Source organism: Hirundo rustica, chromosome Z (genome assembly GCF_015227805.2).
Source record: "Hirundo rustica isolate bHirRus1 chromosome Z, bHirRus1.pri.v3, whole genome shotgun sequence".
NCBI lineage: Eukaryota > Metazoa > Chordata > Aves > Passeriformes > Hirundinidae > Hirundo > Hirundo rustica.
This window is the reverse complement of record NC_053488.1, coordinates 35212302-35234732: the sequence shown is the minus strand read 5'-3', so window position 1 is coordinate 35234732 and position 22431 is coordinate 35212302. Positions and strand designations below refer to the sequence as shown.

The following is a 22431-nucleotide window of genomic DNA, read 5'->3' as shown; positions in this document are numbered from 1 at the left end:
ACACATGACAGTATTGTGGAACAAAATAAATAGTAAAAAGTATTTTAAAGGAGATCCCTGATGCCAGGATGAAGACTTGGGGTAATGGCATTCCCCCATTAACTCTGAGGACTGTGTTTTCATTTGCTTTGACATGAGCAGTAACGTAGTTTTACATTTCTTTTCTTTTCAAGCTGCATTGCTGTAGGTTTATCATTTATGTCTTTAGTCACACAAAACCCACTGTGTCAAGGCTCATGGAGTTTTGATGGAAGAAAAGATAAATGAAGATCTCTACATTTTCAGATGTAGAATATTATAAATACAATTCCACTAGAAGGAATTAGGAAGCTGTTAAATCAAAACAGTCTTACATTCTCAGGTGGTAAAAGTAGTTTTCTCTATTATTAGTTGCACAAACATTTGAGAAATATTTTTTAATCTATTTTTAATAACTTCAACTTAATTCTTATCTTCGCACTGTAACTGAGGGTCTTGTCTTTTATATATAAAGCCAGTTTTTCAGATTTCTGATTTCTCCAAATATTTTTCTTTCAGCTGGTTTTAAGAGACCTGTGGTGATATTTGGCCCTATTGCAGATGTCGCTATGGAGAAGTTGTCAAATGATTTGCCTCACCTGTACCAGACAGCAAGTAAGTTGTCTTCTTAGTGTCTTTCTCATCCTTTACTGAGAGAATGGATAACTAATGATCACATCTGCCTGGCCACTCTAGATAAGCTAAAATGTTGTCTTTGCAGAGACAGAACCCAGAGACGCAGGTTCAGAGAAGTCAACTGGGGTAGTTCGCTTGAACACTGTGAGGCAAATCATTGAGCAGGTAGGGCATTCCTCTGAAAATTGCTTATGCTCAAAGGTGTGGTGTTTGATTTGTTTGCTCATAGAACTTTCAGAGTACTCAAATTTTCACTGCATCTATTTCTGTAATAAGCTTAATGATAAAGCTGTTTTGACAGCTTCGACTGTCAGCAGCAATTCAACAGCAGTTTTGGTTATTTTTATAGCTTTGAACCTGGTGTTAGAAATTACAGTTTCCTTCTTAAGTCCATTCTAAATTTGGACAGAGGAGAATGTTTTACTACATGCTTTCTGAATTTGCCAGAGGCTTTACGGTCATGCAGTGCTCTACTTGCTCTTAACATTCTAAATATGGTATAACTGTGGGAAAACATTCCACAAATTTTGGTCTTATTTGGAGATAAATATCCTGGTTTTCCTAGAATTCCATGTTCCAATCACCTCCACTTGTACCCACACGCACCACATTGACTGTCCTTTCTTGTTAACAGGATAAACATGCTCTGTTGGATGTCACTCCTAAAGCTGTGGACCTGCTAAATTACACCCAGTGGTTTCCAATTGTGGTCTTCTTTAACCCAGACAGTAAACAGGGTGTGAAGACCATGAGACAGAGGCTATGTTCTACATCAAACAAGAGCTCGAGAAAACTTTATGAACAAGCAAACAAACTGAAGAAAACTTGTTCCCACCTCTTTACAGGTGAGGAAGAATGTTTGTTTAACCTGCTTAGTAGGAGAGTAGTGTATGGGACTGTGTGAGTCTCAAGAACATCTATTTACCACTCTGCAAGTTAACTCATGCAGGCTGGAACTAAAGAGTGTGAAGATATTGTCATAAGTAATGCTTTCCTTGACTTCTTTCAAAGTTCCTTGTTCTGCTGAATTCTAATAGAGAGGAAATTGTGAGCTGGTGTACTGCTATTAAAAGAGAAGTGATTTAATAAGCTTGGCAATGGACCAGCTATAAAACAAAAATGCTTGTCAATGATCTAAATGAAGTGGCTGTGAGACGTTCTCACATATCTAAAACAAAAAGTGTTAAACAGCAGAGAATGGATAAAGGATTGCATTGCATTTACCACACATAAATATACCTTTTCCTTCAATTTTTACAGCAACCATTAATTTGAATTCAGCCAATGATAGTTGGTATGGTAGCCTGAAGGATACAATTCAGCAACAGCAAGGAGAAGCAGTATGGGTATCGGAAGGAAAGGTGAGCAGTCAGTCCGTACTCTCTGAAGCTATACAAGATGTTCCCAAGTACCTCTTGCCAGTAAAAATTGCTCAAAATTTCATTTGCTAGCGGTACCTTAATTCTAATTTATTTAATCTTTGTTCTGTACTTCTTACTGACTTTTCTCTAGATGGATGGCATGGAAGATGATGCAGATGATCGTATGTCTTACCTTACTGCCATGGGTGCTGACTATCTGAGCTGTGACAGTCGGCTGATCAGTGATCTAGAGGATACAGATGGAGAAGGTGGTGCATACACTGACAATGAACTTGATGAGCCTTTGGAGGAACCAAGGATTTCATCTGTTAGCCGATCCTCTGAACCTGTGCATCATGAGGAGGTGAGATGATTGGATTTTTCAGTAAGACTGAACTTTGGGCTTTCTAAAAACCTTTTATGTATGGTTTAAAAATCAGAGGGTTTTTTTTAAAACAACATTTTTACCTTATAGTGTTTTAGAGCTACACTGTGAAGAGGAAAATAATAGTAGTTCTGCTTTCCTGCCTATATTTATAGATTTGCTGATGCTGTCTCATGACCTTGAACTTTTCAATTACAATTGCAATGATTGTAGTTGGGTTGCTGGCAGTTTTTTGACTCCTGGTTACTCTTCCCAAAATTTTAAATTTGAGAGAGAGGAAAAATGATTCAATTACTGGCTGCTGCAGTGATTTTATCTCTTTCTTTCACAGAGTTTAAAAAAGTTTGTTCCAGAACCAAGGGCTCAGTTGAGAAAAGCTGGTAGCAGGGAGATCCTTAGAGAACCGAGTCCACCACCAGCATTCAAGCCTGAACCACCTAAGGTAAATTCGTAGAAGTGAATCTGAATACAAACATCCTCTTTCTGGGGAACTCTCTGGCAGACTGGAAAGAGCAATAGACATGGTCAGAGAATAAAAAACATTTTAAGTGTGGACTTGAAGAAGAAGAAATGACTGAAAGTGTTGCAGGATCAAGCAGAAAGAATACTTACAGAATAACAGTTCTTACATACATGTGATCTCTAATATATAATTTCCATTGGTGATAAAAAAGTAAACTCCTTTCTGTATTTACTAGTAAACTGAGAGGCAGTTTTTTAGCCTAGCAATATCAGAAGTAGGCTAATCACCAGGAAAAACATACCTGATGGCTATTATTGTGAAGCTCAAAATCAGAATCTACCTGACCATCACTAGAAATTGATGTTAACTGTTTATTCAAACATTGCTCAGGAATGAAGCAAGAGGGAAAAAATTTCAGTGTTTGGACACTAAGTTCTGTTTTAGATTTTTTCTGAATTCACTTGACCCCAAAGTCCTTTCTTTGTGAGGATTGGTGCCCTCATATACTCTAAATATTCAAAATACAGCCCAAATGTGCTGACAGTGAAGACAGGACAGAGGAGGACATGCGCAGGGAAAAGAAAAGCTGAACAAAAAATAGATTTGGGTTCTCTGCACTTCTAAATTTTAGGTCAATCATACTCCATGTTAAGTAGTAAATTATCTGAAAAATTATTTGGGGCATCAGTTTTCTCTGTGCTGTGATTTAACACGTGTAGCTCTGGTAATCCTTAACAAATAGGACAAACAAATGTCTAAAAAGTTTAAATGTCCTGGTCTTCTATAGGCTGATGTGTAGTCTATGAGCATATCTCCAAAATGTTGCAGCAGTTCAAATATCTTTGAAGTGTTGTTACATCATATAAAGATAGACCCTGATAAATACATTGGCAAAGTGAGTACTTTCAGGCTAAAGCCTTCTTTTGAAATTAAAATTTCAGTTGCTGATGTAAAATTTGTGGGTTTACACTTACAGGGAAAGTTACAAAACAAAGAGGATCCGTATGACTTCCCCAAGAGCTATGACTCCAAATCTAGTAATGTTGCTGTCAGCAGTGAGACTTCAACTGCATCAGCTAAAGCAGCACCACCACCTGTTTCTGCGAAACCTGCCTTTGGGCGTCCCATTCTGAGAAACTCTCAGCCAGCAGTCCTGACTGCAGAGGAGGAGGAGGAGGCAAAGGTGGAAGAGGAAGGAAGTGAACAAGAAAATATTGCAAAATCAGTACTGAGGAAAGTAAAAATATTTGAGGAGATGGATCACAAGGCAAGGGTGCAAAGAATGCAAGAGCTACAAGAGGCCCAAAATGCCAGGGTATGAAGAGGTGCCTTTCCCCCTCCTTTGCTTTGCAACCTATAGAACAGCCAGAGTACTGAAAACTAAAATCGTGCCCTTAGCATTGTGTTGCTTTTGGAGGGAGAAGTTTGGGAAACCACATGCAGAGACATGCTCTCACTCACTCATGTGTATTTGTGTATAAAAAGAGGTAATATTTTAAGGTTTCCTATTGTAACTGTAAAAACCTGACTTCTAATAATCCTGTTGCTTTTGGCAATCCATTGTTCTCAAGCGTGCTTTGAATTACTACTCTAGCAAAAGATTATATAATTGTAGGAATATCAATAGGATGTTACCAATTTGTACTTGTTTCAGATGTAGCAGTAACCTGCTAGTTCCTAATATAGGATCCCTAATGGAAGAGTTTAAAAGAAGAGTTATTTTATTCTGCTTTCTTTTAAAGCTTGAAATAGCCCAGAAGCATCCGGATATTTATGCTGTCCCTGTCAAAACACAGAAGTCAGAACAGAACTGGCCCCAGCCGATGAGGTAAGGTGTATCCAGTTCCAAACATTCTGTATCGATTCTTGACTTTGCTGGCAGGAGGAAATATGATCTTGCCAGTTTTTGTTCACATGAGTCATCCTGCCTTGGTATATCGTTTTGTTATAGTGCCTCAAAGATTATCATAAAGGTGGGGCAGAATTTTAGCAAAGTTCAGTGAACTAATTTCAGGATTTTTTTTTTTTTTTTTTTTTTTTTTTTTTTTTTTTTTTTTTTTTAGTATTTGTGTCATCTAGGAAGAAACACTATATTCTTTCACTGAAATATTTGCAAAGCTAGTTTTTTTGCCCCAATCAATATTAAAGAAGCTGGCCTGCATCCATGGCCTCTGATGTCCATTCTACCTGTGCTAGATATTTGATGACTGTTAGTCTATCCTAACAAATATTTGCTGTTCTAATAACACTTAATTACTTAAATTCTTTACAGATATGTAGTGGGGCTAGGTAAATTAAGAACGAAAGTTGATACAGGTGACACACCAACTTTCATGAAAGGAGTAGTCTTTCATTAAAATTCATCAAGTTATGGATGGGTTGACCACTGTGTGACCTTATCCTCCACACTGCACATTTCTAGGACTTGGCACCTCTGCAAGAGCTAACACACTGCAGGATGGATTTTGTTTTCTGCTCTTCAGGGCTCTTAATTTTTTCTTGCATCTTAGCAACAGCCAGTAGAAATGGAACTTTTCTTCCTAGTGAGTCAAACGTTTTGATGTCACAGTAAACATACTAAAATGCAAAACTGGTGTTTTCTGGATTTCTTGGCAGGTTCTAAGAAGCATTCTTTTTTATATAGCATTGGAAGCTTTATAGAAGTGATGAAAATTAATCATTCACTACGTTTGCAGCTTACATGGAGAAATCAGTGTTGTTGGCTTTTGACAGGACTGTTAATAATTGGCCTAGAAGGGAGTATTTAAGCACTGGGAGAAAGATGTAAGGAAAATACCATCCTGTTTTTCCAGAGCATGGATTGCAAAAATCATGAGGTTTGAAACGGAGGAAATACCCTGCCTTGACAGTTTGTATTTTCTATGTCTGCTTAATATCATCTCAAATGTGTAGCACCACAGTGTATAAAAGGCTGTTGTGTGGGGTGTTTTTGCCTACTTTTAAGGCTAAGAGCCTTAGGGAGAGCCTTGAGTGAAAAGGCTACCAATTTAAGAAATGTCACATAAGAAGTCTGTGGACTTTGAGACAGAAGACTGAGGATGCAAAAGAAGAGGGAGGCAGAGAAAAAATTCTGTGCAATACTAATTGAAGGGAGATGTCAGTTGGGGTAGCAAGGCTGAAAACCTCTCTGCTCAGGGAATAGAGTACTGTAAAGCTGTTGATGTCTCTGTGTGTGCAGGGATGTTAAAAATTAACAATTTGGCATTTTTCCAGGTAGGTTGAGTGCATCAAATCTGAGCATCACCCTTGTTGGAAATGAGATGCCTCTCCAGATAGGTTTACCATAGTCATGCAGTTTTTTATTGGCTAGAAGTGGTTTCACTTGCTCCGTCTGCCTTTCTAAGCTGTATGTGGCCATTAAGCACAGCTTTTTTTCAGTTTTTCATAATGGGAGTAGACATGATCTCTTTCTCTTTCCATGTTCTGTTCTGTTAGCTCCAGGCCTCCAGAACCGCAGAAGCCTCCTGTTAGACCTTACCTGGAGAACCGTGTCAGTTACGGCAGCGATGCGGAGGAGGAGGAGGAGGAGTACCGCCGGCAGCTGGCAGACCACTCTAAGAAGGGCTACTATGGACAGCCTTCCAGATACAGAGACACAGAACTGTAGGCTTGCTAGCATGTCCGTGTCCAACACTCTTCTGAGGTTTCTTCCTGCGCAGCCAAAGTGGAACAGTAGTTAGTCTTGAGAAGCTGTGTTTTTACTGGGGGTGGTGTTAGAGGGTATACTACTCGACTCAGACATATCTATACACTGGAACTGGAAGAGTTCATTTTTTGGGGATATTATTCTGTCACCGTCTATGAAAAGAAATCACCATTGCCTGAATGCTGTTGCCTGTTTTATAAGGACCAAATCCTTAAAGTTTGTGTTGGCATTTTCATATTTTAATATAAGCCTCCCTTTTTCCTTTTTATTAATGCTGCCTTTTTGGACTGTTCTGCTGTGTTCTGAAAGTATGATCCCAGAGATACACTTCTTAATGCAATAGAACTAAATGTGAAAGTGTATTTGAGGAACAGTAAGTGCCTTTAACAAAAAGCATCTGAAGCTGTTTGTTTTGACATCTGATACTCGGTGCAAAGCCATAACACACTAAAAAGGGGATTGACTGTTTTACCTATCTTTATTTTTTATCAGTTTCATGGTAACAATTTTCCTTGCATGTTATTTTTCTAAGTTTATAGATGCATATGCAATATTCATAAAAACTGACTGTACATATTAAAGGTGCAATGCACTGGGTGGTTGGAAAAGACCAGGATGTGCTTAAACAGAGAAAATGGTGTAGAAAATTCAGTCACATATTAAAATTTACACAGATTACAAATAATAAAGTATATATTCTAGACAAACCTTGTGTATCTAATTTTTCTTTTCAACAGTATTAGTCTAGAATCGCTGACTTCCATGAGTACACTGTTTCAGTTCAGGGTCTCCTCTCCTTCTGTTCAAGTAACTAGGAAACATCACTATTGATGTGCTTCACACTGTTCTGAACATAATTTTAAAATCTGTTGTGATTTAAAACTGGTGCAAAACTATGGAATTCCTGCAAGGGATTTACCTTTTAGAATATTAAATTTTGCCTCACCATTTCTGCTCTTTAGCCATATACAATAAAATTCTTGGAAGTGTCATAGAGAAAAATTTCTTTTGATCATACAATATGAAAGATGGTTTTTTAATGATCTGCTAAAATAAAGTGCCTTCCAACCCTAACCGTTCTATTCTACGTTAGAATGTTCTTCACCAGGAGGGTGGTTCAGAACTGACTGGAACAGGCTCCCCAGCTCAGTGGTCACAGCACCAGCCTAACGGAGTTCAAGAAGCATTTGCACAGTGCTCTCAGGCACAAGGTGTGACTCATGGGGAGGGTCCTGTGCAGGTCCAGGAGCTGGACTCTCTGATTCTTGTGACTGCCTTCCACCTCAGGAAGTCCATTATTCTGCAACACTCTCTTTAAAAAAGTAGAATTTTCTTGTTGAAGCAGTAGGATGAGCAAACTTGTGCTACTCAGATTAGAATCAATTAGGTTGGAAAAGACCTCCAGTCCAGCCATAAACTGAACAGCGCCAAATCCACAACTGAACCATGTTCTTGCTACATCTGCACATCTTTTAAATTCCTACAAAGATGGTGACTCAGCCACTTCCCTTGGGCAGTTCTAATGCCTGACACCCTTTCTATAAACAGATTTTTTCCTAACACCCACTCTAAACCTCCCCTGGTGCAACTTGAGCCCATTTCCTCTTGTCCTGTCGCTTGTTACCTAGGAGAAGAGACTGACCCCCACTTCACTGCCAACCTTGTAGAGAGCCCCTGAGCCTCCTTTTCTCCAGACTAAACAGCCCCACTGCTTCTCACAGGACTTGTGCTCCAGACCCTTCCCCAGCTCCCCTCCCCTTCTCTGCTTCAGCATGCTTCAGCACTTCAGTATCTGTCCTGCTGTGAGGGACTCAGAACTGAACGCAGCACTTGAGGTGTGACCTCACCAGTTACCAAGTGCGGGGGGACAATCCCTGCCCTGCTGGCCACACCGCTGCTGATCCAGGCCAGGATCCCCTTGGCCACCAGGGCACACCCTGGGCCATGTTCACCGGCTGTTGACCAGCACACCCAGGTCTTTTTCTGACAGGCACTTCTCCAGCCGCTCTTCCCTCAGCCTGTGGCACTGCCTGGGGTTGTTGTGACCCAAACCTGCGGGGCATTCACAAGGGCAGGCCCTGGCGCCTGGTCATGTTAAACCTCATGCCACAGGCCTTGGCCCATCAATCCAGCCTGTCCAGCGCCCCCTGCAGAGCCTTCCTACCCTCGAGAAGGTCAACGCTTGCCCAGCTTGGTGTCATCCCAAACGCACTGAGGAGGCACTCGATCCCTTTCCAGATCATTGATAAAGAAGATACCGGTATAATGCAAATATGTGATATAAATACGCAGAACTCATGAAGTATACCGATTTAAATGCGGTGTAACGGAGCTGAGGCGTCGCTCTCCTGGAGAAGCAGTTTGAGCTCGGTCCGTGCGGCCGCAGCCGGAGTTACTGCGGAACGCGGGGCCGCTCCCCCGGGGGCTCGTCCGGCGGCGGGAGGCGCTGGCGGCGCCGGCGGGAGCCCAGCGGAGCCGCCCCCGTCCAGCCGCAGCCCCGGGGGCGCGGGCACCGCCACGGCAGACGGGACGTGTGCGGCAGGGTCGCAGCTCCACCGCCCGCTTCCCGGCCCCCACTCATTCAGGGATCATCAGCCAGGATGAAGAGGTGGAACTTTATTGGATTCACGGCGAAACACAGTGATGAGTGATGAGGAAAAGGCTGAGCTACGGAATGCCTTTTTTTGCCTCAGCCTTGAAGAGTAAGAGCAGTTGCCCTCTGGGTACTCTGAGCTGGAAGACAGGATATTTATAAGTGACAAAGACAGCGAGGATCCAGTGCTGCTCAGCCGGTTTGCGCACATGAAACTGAGTGCCGCATGTGACACAAAAGCAAAAGGATGGGACGCCACCCAGAGGAACCTGAACAAACCTGAGAAGTGAGCCCGCAAGAACCCCGTGTCGTTCAACAAGTCCAGGTGCAAGGTGCTGCACATGGACCAGGGCGATCCCAGACACGAGTACAGAGTAGGAAGTGAACTCACTGAGAGTATCCCAGCAGAGGAGGACTTGTGGGTTCTCATGGCTGAAAACTTGACTATGAGGTAACAGTGTGTACTTGCAGCCCAGGGTGCAGGACAGCCAAACGTGTCCTGGGCTACATCCAAAGCAGCATGGGCAGCAAGGAAGGGAGGGGATTCTGTCCCTCTGCTCTGCTCTGGTGACACCCCACCTGGAACCCTGCATCCGGCTCTGGGGTCCCAGAACAGGAAGGACATAGACCCGATGGATAGGGTCCGGAGGAGGCCATGAAGATGATTAGAGGGATGGAGAAACTCTCCTATGAAGAAAGGCTGAGGCAGCTGTGGTTGGTCAGCCTGGAGAAGACTTTGGGGTTACCTTACAGCACTCTCCTCTACCTAAAGTGAGTCTACAAAGAAGCTGAAGAGGGGCTTTTGACAAGGATATGTAGTAGTAGGATGAGGGGCAGTGGCTTATAGGTTAAAAGAGGGTAATTTTAGGTTAGATATCAGGGAGAAAATCTTCACTGTGAAGCTGTGAGGCACTGGAACAGTCTGCCCAGAGAAGCACCAGGGATGGTGCATCCCTGGCAGTGTTCAAGGTCAGGTTAGATGGAGCTCTGAGCAACCTGGTTAAGTGGAAGGTGTTCCGGCCCAAGGCAAGGGGGATTGGAACTAGATGATCACAGGATTACGGAATCAGTTGTATTGGAAAAGACCTCTGAGATCATTGAGTACAACCTTTGACCAAACACTACCTTGTCAGCTAGACCATGGCACCAAGGTCGCCATTCAGTTATTTCTTGAACACTTCCAGGGATGGTGATTTTATCAACTCCCTGAGCAGTTCATTCCAATGCTTAACAACCCTTTCCATGAAGAAATTCTTATCAGCCTGAACCTGAGGCTGTGTACTTACTTTTGTCCTGTCCCTGGAAGAGGCTGACCCCCACCTGGCTACCACCTTCTCTCAGGCAGTGGAAGAGAGCAATAAGATCACCCCTGAGCCTCTTTTTCTCCAGGCTAAACAACCTCAGCTCCCTCAGGCACTGCCCACAAGGGACTTACGAAGTCCCTTCTAACCCAAACCCCTCTCTCTCCTATAAGAGATATAGCTATATGGAAAGCATAACAGAGAAAAATATTTTCTTTTAACAGTGTTAAGCTAGATGGGGAGGAATCTGTCTTGTGCTACTCAAACTCCTTTGTTACCTTTGACTTTTTAAAAATCAGTATGTTTTGACTGAATGGAGAAAAGAAACTGATATCTAGAGTAGATTAAATGGTTCAACACAGGGTAGCTTTAAGAGGTCAAAAGATGACCATTTTGTAGAAATGTTCTGTCTCAATGCTCCATTTGCCATCCTATACACAGGCTGAATTTAGGCTTTCCATTTGCTTGGTGCCTGAGAGAAAAGAATCAATGGATAACAAATATTCATTTAATTCCTCTATTGTGTCATAAAATGTAATGAAAAGTTTCCATCAGAGAAGTATTTTACAGCATTTTAAAGATGTTAGAAAGACAAATTTGTGCATATGTTTAGCTTTAGTCTTCCTGCAATGAATACATATATAGCCAGACAATCTTTTAGGAGCAAATCTTTTCTGTGAATCAGAGACTAGATAACCTTTCCAAAATCTGGTAGGTCTACTTGGAAACACAGTTGTGTTTTGTTAACTCTTTTCCTCATTTAATTCTAGCTTAGAGTGGTTGGTCTGTGCTTCACCCACGGGCAGAGAAATAAACAGCCATCTGTGCCACAGCTTTGTAGCACTCAGTTACTCCTTCCAGTCATTACTTTTAATGAATTGTTTGTTCCCGAATGAAGCACTAAAGATAGATGATTAGAGTAGATTGTGTCCTGAATCATGCAATGTCACTACTATGCTTTGCTTAGTGCAATTATCAAGAAACTGGCTGACCATGGAGGAACAATTTATTGTTATTAGACAAATACACAAAAATGAAACCAAACAGAAAACAAACCCTAGTGGACTAAGTCAAGTGTAACTATTCTCTGAGAAATTGTAGACAACATGTTAAGACAGACAAGAGAAAAAGACACCTGGACATACCCAATCTTAAGAAATAGGGAAGAGACCATCTTCTATTATTTTCCACTGTGACACTCAGTATAGTGTCCTTAGCCCTTCACTAAGAAGGAAACCTGAACAAAACTGTTTTGAAAAGGAAAGAAAGAACTTGTCTGTTTAGATCACTAGAAGGATTAAACTCACATAACTATCACAGTTTTGGACAAATACTTGTGTAAAGTTTATGAAAATTGTATGGAAATTATGTAGCATTAGGGAATAATTTTCTTGAAATACATACACTTTTTACTGATTTCTGATGCATTTCAGGCTAGTTTTCCAAAGAAATAAACATTCCCAGTATGTGAAAAGATTTCATCTCATGTTACACTTCTTGTATCCCACTCTGATTTTTGTTACTCTTTGTTGTCATTTTTCTTTACACTGGCAGTACATCCAGTCCAAGTTTGCTTAAGCAACTTTTTAAAGCCTCCCAAATACCTACATGCTGAACATAAAGGAAGCTCTAAAACAGTATCATCAATGTCCTTGGAGTGACTACCAGACTGGGAATTAAGCCAACCATGTAGCTGTGGGTGCAACTACGGAGCAGAAACACTGTAGGAATGAGGCCTAGAGCCATGAGGTATGTCGTGGAGGGGTGGCTGTGGGCAGGATGGCTTGCTGATGGAGCGACAGCTCATCAGGAGGATGGTAGCTGACCCTTACTGCTGCAGTTGTCCAGGGGAAAAAGGGAGCGACACCAAGGCATCCCTATTGTGCTGTGTTTCACCCTTGCACAGCACCCACAGGTTTTCTAATCTCTCTCTGTATCCGTCATTAACATCAACTGGCTGCCCCCTCACCGCATCCATGCTGGCAGTAACAGTATTTGACTGGAGTCTCATGTTCACTTCTCCCATATGTATAAACTGGTATTTTAAATCCTCCGTGGCAGAGGTTGAGAACATGAGCACCTTGCAGACAAGTCAGTTGGCTTGCTCCTCTCTCCTCCCCAAAGCAGGGCCACGTCTTTGGCAAGATTTGACCCCCAGCTGTGTCAGAGCACACCTGGATATAGCACATAGTACACTTGTACATTGCACTGTACACTTTTTTCATGTCTAGTCAATCTATCTCTGGAAATCCAATGAGAAACTATAACTTGATGTCTCAATAAACTGAATTATTGGCGAAGCTGGATTCTTGAAAGTTCTTATTCAAGTCAACCAGGCTGTGTTAAATCATTAAACTGCATAATTTGTGACTGTGTTGCAAATGAGACCAGACTTATGGTGTAACCCACACTATTGGTGCCTCTGGGATTTCAGTGAATGTGACTGGACTTAGAGCAACAAGTTGGTTCTAATCAGAAATTAAGCCGAGCTGCACCTAGTCCCTCTGTTCTCTCAGGAGTAGCTGGGAACTAAGGGGATTTATTTTCTGCCAGTCTTCTATATTTTTTATACAAAAAATACACAGACAGGTATCAGACAAAAAACCCCCAGTTTATCTGACCTCTTCATCCAGACAGTATGCCTTACAGACAATTGCTTTTCTAATCACATATATAGTCACAGGAGAAAGGGGGGAACAACAAAATGGCATTTTAAGACTAGCTTTCACCAAAATACAATCAAAACCAAGGGCCAGGTTCCCAAAGTACTGTGATAGTCACAACCGCCTGTTATACAGCACAGGAAAGCAAATGGCTGAATTGTATTTTTTGTCATCCCTATACATTCTCTTTCCATTTATTGTCAGAATTCAGACCTGTGCTCTCTCCTATAAGAGATAAGGCCGGCACATATAGAAGGCTGGCATCGATATTAATTATTGCTCAGTTACTTATAAGAGGGGAAAAGTATTTCATCCAAGTGCCTAACTTCTTCCCATTTTAATGTGTTTGTGTTTGCAAGGCATTTATAGCATCTAAGTGAGATCAAGACTTCATTTAATTAGCAGTGTATATGTATCAAAACCCACATATTAATACACATTTTTATAGACACACACACACACAATATTCTAATTACATGTATCCATATGTATCCCTAAGAAATAAGAAATAAAAGGCAAGAGAAACAAAACATTTTTCCTGAAAGAACATAGGTTGAGAAAGCTTAATAGAAGCTTGGAATTATAAATCATGCTGTAGGAGACAAGATGGCAGTAGTATTCAGCAGTGACCCATCATTGAAAATATTACTTTATTCCAGCATGTTCTTCCATTGCTAGAATATTAAGAAAACAAGTGTTTCTGTAACTCTTTATTTTGAATTCTCATTATACATCCTATGTAATTTAATAGTAGAGAAAATAAATAATCTAACACATATTTTATATAAATATATAGTGTTCTAATATCCAGCTGAAATAAAAAGAAAGTAGCAAAACAAAACAAAACAAGAAAAGACTGTGAAGTCACAAAGCAGAAAATGAAAGTGTTGTCAAAAGCACACACAGGGGGGAAAACCTTAAAAACCAACAAACGATGAAAGAAAACTTCTCCTACAGAATAATTAAATGTCAAGACTTTGAAGAAATGGGAGTCTACAAATAACGTCAATGCACCCAGCATATCACTCAGAATTTATACACAGGAAAGAAGGAACATTAGAGCTTGTTCTTATCATGAATGCTTTTGGCTTGATACAAATTTGCCTCATACTGTCAAGCTCCACCATCATCTCCAGTCTTCAGTGCAACCACCTCCCTTTGCAGCAAAGCAAAGTGATCGAGAACAGCTTGCGACTCTTGGATAAAATGGGAAAAAAGTTTCCTCAGCAATGTCTAAAAGAGAAAATGTCCTTCAGGTTTCCTACACAGGTTCTGCAGCTCAGGCAGAAAGAGACTGTTGGAGTTGCCATTGAAGAGATCTTCCAACATATCTTCTATATCTTTAGCCAAAATCTGACTCTAGCTGCTTGGGATGGAAAAGCTTTGGATCAGTTCCAAAATGGACTTTATCTGCAAATTGAGCAATTGGAGGCATGTGTAATCAAAAAGTACACCCAACACCTCTGGAGTAAAGAAGTCAGAAGGCTGAAATTGAAAAAGTACTTCCAAAAAATAGATTGCTTTCTTAAGGACAAACAACATGACCTGTGCTCTTGGGAGATCAGCCGTGCAGAAATGAGGAGATGTCTCCAATTAATTGATAAGATGACAAGGAAGCTTAAAAACTAAGGTACAAAGATTTTAACTTCACATAATTTATAATAATTGGGAACAACTACTATAAATAACATTTATTATTTATTCTGTGACCTATCTTGTGGCAGTGTTCTAGTTAATTTATATTGTATTTAAATAATTATTCTTCTGAAATTTAATTTTGCAAATGTAACACATTATTCAATGTAATGTAATTTGTTTCCTCAGTAAGTAAACTGTCTACTCTAGCTATAAATTAATCTATAAGAATTTTAAGTGGGGGTTACTCCCTAGGAAGATACTGCAACCTTTGACAGATAGTGACATCTTACGGTGTTTTTGCAAAGAAAACATGCAGCTACTTTCCACCTCTATTTCACCTACAAGTAGAGAATCACATATTTGTGAATGAACTAGACATCCCACACCTTACAGGAGTTGCTCGATTTGTACTGATTTGGACTGCATCAAAGATAAAGCAATGTGTTGCTTATTTAAGTGATCCTGACTTAGGTTGAGAATATGCATTTTCTTTGAAAGTTCGTATCCTCTTTTCCAAGCAAATAAATTTATTTACATTTGAGTAACTCTAACATTTGCTTTGTTCAAAGCTGCAAAGTAATTCTAGAAAGATTTTTTTTTTTTTACATAGTATATTTTTCTCAGTAGTTATGGCTTCTGAAGTAACCTCCACATTGGACAGTGTTACTATTAATTGAAATATATTGTCTCTAACTTTGGGAGTGAGGGTTTCATTCCTTCCTCCAGTGTTTCCAATTCACCTGAACTTTTTTTCATAATATTATCTGAAGTAACTTTTCTATGTAAAAGCACACTAAAGCCACATCTGCCTGTGGCACATTCTACTTGCTCGTAGATATATTCATTCTGGCTACTGCAACTTCAAACATCACCACCCAGTGCTGTGCTTTATTGCTGCATGAAATACGCCTCTTTCCCTTTGCTCACAAATTGAACCACATAGATGGATAGCCCTCCAGTTAATTTCCCCTCCAAACCCCAGACTCTTCAATAAGAATTACAATATAATCAAATTTCTTAAAACAGCTTGCAAGAAAACTGGGCCTGGATTTTACCCTTAGGAAATTGTCCCTGGGTAACTCCATTTCAAACAGTGTGCTTTCCCTAATCACTTGCTATGATCATGGGGAACAGAGCTCTATCAAGTCTCTTTTACCCCAAAAATAGTTTAAAGTTTGGTAAAACCCCAACAACTTTATAAAACAAAAAAAAAAATTATCTGTGGCCACCCTGATGTATATTTGGCACAGGCTTTTGGGTCTGGCATAAAGAAGCAGAGTAGAGAGCATATCTGTGGATCCCAAAAGAGGGAAGAGTTAGTCCTAGATGGTTACAATTGCAAGAAGTTGGTTTAAGCATCAGCTAAAGAACAACTTTAAAGCTTTTTCTGATCTACAGCCATTCCAAAAAGTATCATTGGAAGGGGAGACAATAAAAAGCACATCTAAGCAAAAAATGGACTGGTATGAAAGCAGTGATGGTGTATGGGGTCTCAGGTATCATATCTGTGACAGACGTCTCTTTTGCAGGGTGTCCATTCTCTCCTCTCTATCACTCATAGATGCAAGGTAAAGAAGAGATGGCAGACATGGATCTCATGGATGAAGCTGAAATACCAGAAACAAAAACACCTAGCAACTTCACCATGATCCTGAACAACAAAAAAGACAAAAAATACATAGTAAATATTCAGCGTAATTTTTCTACCTGGTGACACCCTGCCACAAATGTTACAACAAAATATGTATTTCTTTGCTTCATAACGAACGGCACTTGAAATGGGCCCACCCTGAGGCTGTTTCAAATCTCATTTCTGTTGCTTGTGGTTTTTTTGTACTTCTTCAAACTTGTACATTAAATTACCTTCAGGCTACTTACCCTTCTGGTTCTGATATCCTTGGGTGGCTTTTGAAATGCAGTAAACAGTTACTGAAATGGTCTTACTTTTCCTATAATTTGGAAATAGCATGAAGTATTTTGCAGCTGCCCACTTATGAGGGATTCCAGTTTTTATTGCCTAACTTGTCTGCAATGGGAATATGTTAATTTATGGGCCACTATTTGTTCAGAAACTTACATATCATTAAGGGTTTTTTAAAATTCATAGTTGTCCTTAAAAATCTCCTCATCAAATAAAAATCTATTTTGATGTATTTCAGTCAACACACTTCTTTGCAGTGTGGGGAAAAAAACAGAATGGGCACTAGAGGGCAAAGTGAAATTAGAGACAAATGTAAAAATGTTAGGCGAGTGTACATGTGTTTTGGCAAGACAGTGTTTCAGCTCTTTATGAGCATGCTTATCAATAAACTGCTATTGGTCCACAGAAGGGAATTGAAAGAAAAATTAACTATTCTTGAAGAAAACAAGAAGATTTCAGAGATGATGAGCAGGAGTTCATAAAGTTAACATTTGATTTAAATTACTTTCTGGCCAGCTGTGAGGCAACATAAATTATTTGTATTCAGACGATATCTGGAAGACATTTAAATACGGGGACCCTGGAATAGTCACAGTTATGTAACAAATAAAAAGGAAAAAGAAAATTGAAAGCCAATATGCCTTGTTTTATCCTTTCTTTAAAGAAAGGTAAGATTTCTTAAGCATAAGGTAAGAAAGACGGAGATTCAGAATGTCATTTTCTCTTGCCCTTGTAACATTTTGGAGTAATATGTATTTCATTGCCAGTGAGTTACCAGAGGAGCTGTATATTATGCCCCTGGCTACCTGAAACCCTCTGGTATTTCTTCCAGTTAGTATTTTTCTAGAAGTTAAACAGATGAGGCAAATACATGCATTATTTTCAAATGGTAATTAATAAAACAGTAAATGTGAAGTCTCAAATCCCCACGGAAAATTTAGCACCAATGAAACAAAATTCTTCCAAGAAGGGACTGACTGTAAGGCAAGTAGCTTCATAAATTTTTCCGTAAGACTAACATCCCAGGGCTGTGCAGCACAGGTCCCGGTCACAGCCATGGCTGTTCTCATGGCTAGTCTCACAGCACCTTGTTTATCTGTGTTGTGCTGGACTTAACTGTGTTGCACTTTTGGGGACACTAAAAATGGCAAGTTTTCATCTATGCAGAGTTAGTTTTTTGGCATAGATTTATGGGACTGTGGTCAAAAGCCTTGTCTTCCACATGAAATTTAAGAATAGCTATAGCAGAGCTGAAGAATGCTTATTCCAGACTTTATTTTGGAAAAAAAATTATTCACAAAGCTCAGTCAACTATCAACCACAGCTGTTCAAAGAAGTTTGTCCCCTTGTTTGGCTTTTTCCATCAGTTCTGGCATAATTTTTAAATTGGGGGATGGCAGGGGGAGCTAACCCAGAGCAGAAGAAGATCCCAAAGCAAAAGGGGACAAAAGCCTGTGGAAATAACTCTCCAAACAATCACCCAGGATTAGCCCTTGTTGCTTGTCCTTCAGAGCAACCTTGGGGAAGTTACAGGGGTGGCCATGGTGGAGCAGGCAGTCTGATACCAAGGCTGGGGCTGTGGGCAGGAAAAGGGATCAGGAAGTGCTTGCTCATGGGAAGACAGTGCCCACAGACTGCTACATCCTGCCGGTCCTCACCCCTTCCAGTCCAGTCTGCCCCTTGACAGGGCTAGCCCTTATCTCTTTTCCCCCTCCCAGTTGTGTAGGGACACTGGGTTCCTCCAGGGAGCAATCAGAGGGAAGACCAAGAAGTGAGGGTGACAAAGATACAGAGTAAATCCTGAAAGAAAGTGTCAGTTCTCAGTTTTAATTGAGAGAATGAATTTACTTTGCCTCAGAAATTTAATGCAAAGCAAAACAATATGAACTAAGCAGGTAAGATTGTAATTGATACTTTTCAATAAGGTGATTTTTTTAATATTAAAAAATCTTCTAATCCTCATTATAGGCAGGTATAAGTAATTTGCACCAACATTTCCCACACTTCTACTGACATCATGATGTCCTCAGGAAGGTGCAAGGGCATTATCAGTGCTGAGAGTTCCCAGAGGAGCAATCACCTGACAGGGAATGTGAAGACAATCTTTCTTCTCAGCCTTCACCCATCCCAGTGCCACAGTCCAGCCTGCAAACTAGAGGGAAGCTGCAGTGCAGCTGTGGGGCCACACCTCTGCAGCAACACACCGCCAACCCCACCACACTTCTAAACACCATCCAGACTCTTCATTAGTTGTGTCCTGAATTAATATTTTTTCTCTCAGTATGACTTCAAAATTGAAAATTTCATCTCATGTGAAGTGGTTTAATTTCAGTGGAACTGAGGAAGAAGCAGTGGCAAGTGATGAGCAGATGAGTACAGGGAAATTCATGTCCTGCCTCAGTTCTCTACACAAGAGGCAGCAAGGTCAGTACATTTTCTAAGATCGACCTTGTTGAGCCCAAATGCTCAGTTAGAATCCTAAAACCATGTTACCTTTATCAATGAGGAATTCAGTGTTCTAAGCAAATAATATCATCTGCTTTTGAACATGTAAAAGTAAATACAATTAATACTTCCTTCTAAAAAAAAACTGTTAAAGCATGCAAGTGTATTTGCAAAGTCAAAATCTACAGTCGGGAGATTAAATACTGAGATTTCAAATAGCATATCTGGCCCCTGCACACCAGTTACCAACACATCTACTCACAGTAACTCTTACTGTCTACACTATTCCTTAAGTTTCTTATCTTGGTAGACCAGAACCTGCATAACTTCCTCTGGATTTAACCGGAGTACTGTGTGTTACAATTCCCAGAAAAGAAATATCTTGAAAGATATATTTATATAAAAAAGAAAGCTTTCCTTCAACAAAGTTATAAAGCCTATTTGACTTCAACTATTTTTCAAAATGTTGCTCTCTCTTTAAGCAATTAATATTCTTTATTTTCAAGTTTCTTTGGATTGAGTTGTACTCTGTTTTGGTCTCCACGTTTTGGGAAAAGCTTGCCTTGGCCATAACAGACGTTTTCTTGGGATTGTAATATTTTAATAATTAAAAATAAATTCCTGCTGCCTGCCGTAGAACTCACAGTGTTGTCTTTGCAACAAGTATTAAATCCTGCCAGAGCTACTGACTTGCATTTTAAAAGGATTTATGTTGGATATGATTACCGGTCACTAGAAGTAATTCAAGATATTTAAACACTTAGTTTGCTTTCTCTTTTTTCTCCTTGGTTTGTTTTTACTTCTATGTTCGGTTGGGTTTTTTTAAAGAAAAATAGGGCACATCTCCCTCTTCTTCCCGGTTCTCCACAGTTGAGTATTTCTGCAAACCATTAAATTCCTAGAAAATGTCGGAAGCTATCATCACAACTTCCGTTATGAGAGACTTGGTGAGGACTAACACTTAAATAAAGTGAAATCTTCCCGCCCATCTAGCAGTAGTTCCTCTTTATTATTGTAGTAACATGTTTGATGGGTTTGTGGGCCTCATTCAGCAATGATTCTGAGAGCAGTGAATTAGGAGGCACAGATACTGTCGAAACATGACTTATTTTAAAACTGGGTATGCCTTTGATATTTAGTTAATCTTTCCACTGCCTCCGAAGCAAAACCTGTGGATTTCCCATGCTGCTGGACAGAGGCTGGTTGGGAGTGAGAAGGAAGGATATGATAAGGGATAAGGGCTAGGTATGTTTAACAGAAAATAATAGATGCTATTTACACTGTTCCCTAGAAGAAAAATAAATTGTAAAAAATTGTTACCCTAAAAGACCAGATTATATTGTCCCTGCATGTTCAGATTCAGATTCCTTAAGAACAATAAAACCAGGTTATAATAATCAGCCTGCATTTTTATCCTATGCAGAGAAGTTAGTCAGTAGCTTTCTATTGTTTACCTGAGCCTGGGGATTAGGGTAATATTGTAGTCCCAATGCTTGAAATCAGTGCTTTAAAATAATGAATCCCCTGAATCAGCATATTCCCCTAGAGTGGTGGGGCTGGTTACAAGTACACAGGTGAATCTAGAGACCATATGACCTGTTCCTCAGTGACTCACAGCAACTGACAAGCAAGGAGGGTAAGGCTGTCACCCTTCTCCAAGTGACATTTTGGGAGGTCTGGATGGGAAAGGTGGCAAAATGCAAAATTATGAACAAAGCTGAACAGGTTGTCTGGGATCATTCCAAACATAATTTTTCACCTGATGAAATTGTAAAGCTAACTCCCCTGCCAGCTGTGTATCTATTTGTTGGACCCTTGTGGCACAATGCTTGCTCCTGCAGAACAGCTCTTCACATCTTAAAGCAGCCAGGAACTTTGGTGTGGCTTGCTTGGTTAGATGACACCAGCAAATCAGCTCTGGTGAAGCAGGACCTGTTTGCAAGCCAGGGTTACTGCTGAATTTATATAATCTTCTGGGTGTGGGAGTTGTGAAGATGGCACGGCTGCTGTTTTGTCTTTTGTCTGACTTCAGAGTACAGAAGAAAACACTGACACGTTTCCCCATTACTTGCTTGCAGTGAAGATGACTTTGCTTCCCGTGCTGCATCCACACAGCTTTCCTTTCCACCCTAGCAGTCATGGTCACACAACACAAACATCATCCAGCACTGTGCAAATAACTCCACCTGCTAGTGAGAAGTAAGAGTGGCCAGTGCAGCACCACATCAGCCCAGGCAGCCCAGGGCTTACACTTTAAGTGAGGTGAATAGCATGGGTACGCGTACTTACAGCTAAGCACACGTTTCAGAGATGTGACTTACCAGTGCTTAAAGAAGCATAATCCACTGCCCAACACAGGCTTAAATTCACATAGCCAAAAAAATTAATAATCGAGGAAGGGACACATAAAGTTAACAGGAACATTGAAAATTAATTTTAAGACACATGATTTCTTTTCTTAAAAACACATCTGCGTATTGGTTTTATAGCAAGGATTTGGAAACAAAAGCTGTGCATAAAAGGAACAGATGTTTTAGCCTGGTGATATTTCCTGTTTGAAGAGAATGAAATTCTTTCCACATCACATGAAGCATTTCAGGATTGCCATTAACTTTCTTCATAAAGCATCCCCTTGCAAAGATTCCTGACGCAAGCACAAGCACCATGCCCAGATAGAATGTGTTTTTCCTACCTCATGATGCAGGGGAAACCAAGTGCAGTTAAAATATTTAGATTTTGAAAAACCTGAGAGACTTCATCTTAACATCATAAGCAGAACAGTCATAAAGTTTGTTTTTAGAGATGGCAGCAGCAATATACAAATAGTTTTTTGATGCTGGTAAGTAGTTTTGAGACAGAAGTTAGTCTGCAAGAGATTAGCTGGAGTAGAGAAGAAAGTTCATTTTCCAAAAATAAAAAGGTAGATATTTTTCCATGACTTACTTACTCTCTTGCTCCCATATCCAGTTAACATGTGTTTCAACAGTGTCATTTGGTATTTCCTTTCCTCTTAACGTCTTTGCATCATAAAAAAATGTTAAATGATTTAAGCATAAAAGCCTTTCTCAAACTTCATGTGCCTAGAATTGTTCCCACCTGTATCTAGTCTAATAAAAGCTGTTACCTGTTACTTTCTCATATTCATCACAGTACAAAAACACCACCGCAAATCACACAGCTAAAGAGACCTCACATGTGTTTTCAAATGAAAGTTGTATGCAGAAAACAATCTTGAATTTAGAGCAGGATTTTTTCTAGGAAGGCCTAGTATTAGGTCTGATTGGCCAGATCAACTACAAGCCACTGCCTGAATTGTATTCTGCATCTCCCAGAAGAAAAC

At 40.2% G+C, this 22431-nt stretch overlaps 2 protein-coding genes across 7 annotated transcripts in view; both read left to right on the top strand.

Annotated features, from left to right (window-relative positions):
- Positions 1-7237, top strand: part of TJP2 (tight junction protein 2) — a 60612-nt gene extending 53375 nt beyond the window's left edge. For all 6 annotated transcript variants that reach the window (XM_040089440.2, XM_040089438.2, XM_040089442.2 and 3 more), the window contains 9 exons: positions 538-633; positions 740-819; positions 1289-1499; positions 1915-2015; positions 2167-2379; positions 2732-2842; positions 3840-4178; positions 4606-4691; positions 6320-7237. In XM_040089440.2, coding sequence (XP_039945374.1) covers positions 538-633; positions 740-819; positions 1289-1499; positions 1915-2015; positions 2167-2379; positions 2732-2842; positions 3840-4178; positions 4606-4691; positions 6320-6491 — 1409 coding nt within the window. In that variant the 3' untranslated portion in view covers positions 6492-7237. The remainder of the gene's footprint in view (positions 1-537; positions 634-739; positions 820-1288; positions 1500-1914; positions 2016-2166; positions 2380-2731; positions 2843-3839; positions 4179-4605; positions 4692-6319) is intronic.
- Positions 7238-14161: 6924 nt separating this feature from the next.
- On the top strand, positions 14162-14716 carry LOC120765752 (interferon alpha-2-like). The gene has a single exon (XM_040090926.1). The coding sequence runs from the start codon at positions 14162-14164 to the stop codon at positions 14714-14716; it is 555 nt and encodes a 184-aa protein (XP_039946860.1).
- The last annotated feature ends 7715 nt before the right edge of the window (positions 14717-22431 follow it).

Bases quoted from the DNA above. Each gene is read 5' to 3' on its own strand.
- LOC120765752 (XM_040090926.1), top strand. From the start codon at position 14,162: ATGAATGCTTTTGGCTTGATACAAATTTGCCTCATACTGTCAAGCTCC.